We start from the raw sequence: 5,419 nt of genomic DNA on the forward strand, positions 1-5,419 counted from the left end.
AAATGCATAGAAAGCAGGCAAATGAGCTCACATTACAGTCAATACAGTACCAATTGCACATTGGAATTAAATGTGAAGAAAATGTGCTGACAGTGCTCAGTAAATGCATAATAGAAAGCACCTTGTGACTACAATACCCCTAAGTTTTTTTGCATTTATCTGGTAGAGATGACCACACTTTCTCCTAAAACTCTCTGCAAAAATCTTATTTTCCAGTTCACACCAAAACATCTGCTTCCCTTCCAAAAGACAAAAAAAGTAGCAAAAAAAAAGTGTTGGCATATCACCTTACCAATGTTTTACTTTGAAACTAAACTGATAGAAATGACTTAGGACTTCAAAGTAAGTTCACCACTAAGAAAAAAAATGGTTTTAGTGTTGAAGGACCGCCAAAGTTCACAAAACAAATCCAATTTTAGATGGAAGCAGATGGGTTGTAAAACTTCATATTTCGTCAACCACAGTGATGTACAGCTGGAACTGTGCTGTCAGCACTGGGCTTTGTTTAACCAACCTTTTGCCCCAAAAGCTTGGCTAAATGAAACCCCAAATCAAATAACAGCATTTTTAATATTTCCAAAAAGGCTGCCAAAAGTTCTTCAACCATTTATTTGGTTGGAAAAAAATGTGAGATAATGACAATATGTCTTCTCTGTTAATGAATAGGATAATCCTTCTTTCCTGGGGACCCCATGGTTCTCAGGTAAAAGACAATGGGTTAGACTTCTTGAGAAAGAGTCTAAACACATATAAAATATTCTGTATATTTTGCATCTACTGGGCATAGCTATAGTAAATTTATGTTACAAATGTGGAAAGACTTGGACTTTTACAGTCCTACACTTGTTTGCTATACATTACCTTTTTTCAGCTTGATGTTGAAGCTGCGGCCTTTTTTCTTCAGGTAGGTGCTGTTGGATGCGGTTGTGCTTACTCTACGTTGAAGGGAGGGTGAGAGGGCCGAGGAAGTTCTGGAGACTGCGATGTGGGGTAAAGTAACATTTCGTCGACTTGGATCTGGGGTGCTTCCAGCCAGGGGGCTCTGGTGACTACAGAAAGAACACAGTGTTTAAGGGTTTACACCCACCAACAGGGACAGCTTGTAAAAAAGGAGGGGAAAGAAAAATAACGATGCCAAAGAAAAAAATGATTAATTGGCTGAGAAAATGAATCTTACCTGACAAGAACCAAAATGTGCATCAAAGATAGTATGCAATGAGTTGTGTCTTAATACCAGTTTTTCTAAAACAAAGAATGAGTAGGAGTACTTTAATCTGGGTACTTGCTGATACCAAGTACTTACTGAGTTAGAACCCAAACAGAAAAACAAGCACTATTTTTATTGGTGTCTCAGTATCTGTACTGATACCATCCATCCATCCATCCATCCATCCATCCATCCATCCATCCATCCATCCATCCATCCATCCATCCATCCATCCATCCATCCATTATCTTTCGCTTATCCAGGGTCAAGTTGAAGGGGCAGCAGCCTAAGCAGAAACCTCTCCTCAGCCAATTGAGCCAGCTCCTCTGGGAGAATTCCAAGGCATCCCCAGGCTTGCCAAGAAACATGGTCCCTCCAGCATGTCCTGGGTCTTCCTCTGGGCCTCCTCCCAGTGGGACGTGCCCGGAACACCTCATCAGGGAGGCGTCCAGGAAGCATCTTAACCAGCCATCTCAACTGGCTCCTCTCGACGTGGAGGAACGGCTCTACTCTGAGAGRCCCTCCCGGATGACCGAGCTTCTCACCCCATCTCTTTTTTAAAAATTTCTGCTCGTACAAAATGCCACAATACTGAGTCCCCAAATGGAAATACTCATACTCATTCTTGGTTTGAGAAAAAATTGGTATAAAGACACCACAATTTTTATTCCTAAACACTGTCATGTCTGTCACTTTAAATAATCTTTATTGCCATGCAGACTGTCTCTTTATTGCTGAAATAAAACAAATAAAAAGGTAAGAGAGGAACTCACTTGTGGTTTAGACCTGGTAGTTGTCCAGATTTAGATGGAAACCCTGCAACCAGACTTGACCTGTTCGCTGAATGCTGTGAGTCCTGGCTAAAGCGGACCCTACTCGACTGGGGCGTGCTGGGTTCGCTCTGCGCCGACAGCAGCTCATACGGCCGCTTCATGGACGCAGGTACCACATGGAAGAGGATGACCCGGGAGCGCATGGCCTGCCTGAAGATGTTCTGTGCTCTGCAGGAGATAAAGCAGGAGGACAGAATGGAAAAGGAGGAAGGTCATGCAGACAGAAAWGCATTAGCTTTAACATGATAAGAGATCCATGTACAATGGTGTACTGTCATGACTCTGAAGATATAGTGATATCAGGAGAGTGTGTTGTTTGCCAAAAGATGATAGGGAGAGTTGGGGTCAGTGTGGCTAACTGCTGAGCAAAGTAATAGAYGAAAGACTTTATATTATCTATAAAAACCTGCAATAACACCAGTAGGTGATACAGATTGTGAGAAATTAAAGAAACATTACACAGACTCTTGTTTGCCTAAAGTTTATGCGAGTGAAACCCTATGTTTGTGGAGCCCATCCACACTCTAATCTGTGTGTTTGAGTGTGTGTGTGGTTAGGGGTGAAAGGACATGGGTTGACTCAACAAGAAGGACTGAGATGATGAATCAGGCACCTGGGAGGTTTTCCAGGAAATGAAGTACCAAGTAAGCAAACACACACACACACTGTCTCAAGTGAGCTAAATTATTCAAATAAGCCCAGACAGAGCTCAATATTTCCAGACACAAGAGCTGTTTAATCCACTTTGTCAGTGGTCCTAACTGRACTGACAAGCATTTAGAGGAATAGCCAAACTTTGGCATCAGATGCCAGAGGCAGAAGGGGATGTCTATTTTCAGTCTARAATACTCTGGATTTTTTTTCTTCTTTATATAATTAGCAAGCAGGATCTTAAACAAAAACAGTAAAGAACATAGGCTGTGTCAGCAGCTGCTGATAATGATCAAATTAAAACCTCACCTAACAAATTCTGCTGCTTATTTGTTCAAGTCACAAAATCAAATCATCTAGAAGGGAAACCCAGACATTCCTGTTCACAGTGAAACTCTCTAGTGTTTCCTGGGAGACTSCAACGTGTTTCTAAGCCAGATCGATTGCATAATTCCTCCAGCAAGTGCTTGGTCTATACTAAAGTCTCCTCCCAGTTGGACATGCCTGGAAAAGCTCCAGAGGTTGACATGCAATTCCTGAACTATGTCAGGTGACCTGTTTTGAAGCAAAGATGCAGATACTTAACACTGAGCTTCCTGTAGATAATAGAGCTGCTCACCCAATTCATAAGGTTGAGCTCACCCACGCTTCAAGAAGCTCATTTTAGCTGCTTGAATACAGGATCTTGATTTTTTTTGGCCATGATCTCTAACTCATAACCACAGGCGATGGTTGATAGATAGACCATAAAATTGAGGGCTTTGTCTTGTGACTCAGCTCCACCTTGTCCACAGAACAGAAATGAAGCATCTCTATGACTGCAGATGAGACCAGATCTGTTGACCCATCTCTTGCRCCATCCTTCCATCACTCATGAGCAAGTCTCAAATAGCCGAACTCACCACCAACCTGGAAGGAGAATTCTATCTTTGCCAGGATGAAAAATAATAAAATGCAGAWATCAAATGTTAATAGGTTAACTAAAGATTCACCAAACGTCACTTTTTGTTTTGTCTTATTTTTATTACTCACTTAATTGTATAAGTTTGTTTCTCAASGGTGAAGCATGTTGATAGTTCTCCCTATTATCAACCATTTTAGCACACAATCAAACTTTAAAAGTGACAGAATCCATCCATTCATCCATCCAATCATGAAGATTTTGTTAAAGAGGCTAAGCTGAATCCATCACAACAATGACTTTATTTAAGCGGTGTCATAAAAGCAAAGCACATATTCTGCATCAAATCCCCTCTCCAGGATTTGAACACATCTGTGTTCTTATTGTAATTTAGAAAAAATAAATAAATAAATAAAAAATCAGTCACAAACTGACACCGAAAGCTGATGACTGGATAAGTAGGTGTGTATGTGTGTGAGTATGTTTACGCCCCACATACACATATACAGTACCATCACTCCAGTAATCAGCCACCATGTGAGCTTGATTGAATAATAAATTACCCCCATCAATGCATCATTACATTCAGTTAGATTAAGCGCCTCAAAATATTTACCCATGCAAAACAATCCAAGAAGATTAGACTATRGCTTTAAATTGTCACTCTCTGAGGCATACAATCATGAAAGAGACAGAAAGGGCAGAAGGGGAGTAAAGTTTAGCTCCGCCGTCTCATTTCCATGCAGAACTGCAAACATTATGTGCATCTGGGTGCTCCAAAAAAATAAAAAAGAAGAAGTGGGGTGTTGAGAGAGGAGGGTAAGAGTGGAATGCTGCAAAACAGCCCTCCCATGTGGATTTAGTTTGTAAGCCTCTTTCACTGTGAAACTGAAAAACTGGGATGTTTATTAATAGCAATAAAATTGTTTGAAAAGAGGAAAATAAATATATTAAGGCCTTGTAGAAAGAGTGATGAAATGATTAGCATAGCACAGAGGAGTAACGAGTGAATTTTACATGATTGACAACTTCATGTGGGACACTTAAAATAAACATTAGACATGCAGACAGTGTAGATGTTTAGAAACACAATAGGCTGCATGCCCTATGTGTTTTAGGCATGATAATGCAATGGGCAACTGATTTTAGACAGAACAATAATGAGGAAAAAATTTTAGAATTGTGGGGTCCCTACATGAGTTTTGTACAAGAGGGATGCTTGGAGGGACAGTGTGGAGGAATTTGTAGGTGGATGGGAGCTGTGTTTTATCTGTGAAAATTACCTGGGATGTTGGGAGGTGGTGTCTGTGAGGGGTGTCGAGAGGGATGCTAGAGGTGATAACCCTTTGCCTATGAAATTCTACTTGTGTTTTGTCAAAAACAATGTAATCTATATATGTGTTTCTTTATGTTTGCTTGTTGCATTTTTTCCTGTTTTGTTCCCTATGTTGTGCTTCTGTTATTGTTCAAGTTCAAGTCTGCTGTTCGTTTTGCTGTAATGTTGAAAAGCAATAAAAAAGTAAGTAAAAAGAAATACAATAGGCTGCAAATATGTATTCCCTTGGTTTTCTATCTTGTTGATTTGTAAACAAATATTTCAACAAATTTTAAGTCAGTGAACTGAACAGAACTGAATGCATATATGTTTTCATCCCTTATGTCCAGAGGTCATACACAGCTAGTGCAACATATACAATTCTTGAGAGGAGCTTGTTAAGGTCTGCCAGAGTTTTGACACAGGCACAGAAGTTGCCCGTCCAGAATAACAATGGGCCTCATGCAAGAACATGTTCGTATTCTTATCCTAAATTTCTCTTACTTTTGTTC

General features: G+C 40.2%; 1 protein-coding gene across 2 annotated transcripts in view; it reads right to left on the reverse strand.

Annotated features, from left to right (window-relative positions):
- The window catches only part of LOC106521108 (partitioning defective 3 homolog), a 330,008-nt gene that overhangs the window by 118,565 nt on the left and 206,024 nt on the right, over positions 1-5,419 (reverse strand). For both annotated transcript variants that reach the window (XM_014013528.1, XM_014013529.1), the window contains 2 exon segments: positions 862-1,049; positions 1,981-2,208. In XM_014013528.1, the coding sequence (XP_013868982.1) occupies positions 862-1,049; positions 1,981-2,208 (416 nt within the window).

This window comes from Austrofundulus limnaeus, unplaced genomic scaffold (genome assembly GCF_001266775.1).
Source record: "Austrofundulus limnaeus strain Quisiro unplaced genomic scaffold, Austrofundulus_limnaeus-1.0 Scaffold103, whole genome shotgun sequence".
In the NCBI taxonomy this organism is placed as follows: Eukaryota; Metazoa; Chordata; class Actinopteri; order Cyprinodontiformes; family Rivulidae; genus Austrofundulus; species Austrofundulus limnaeus.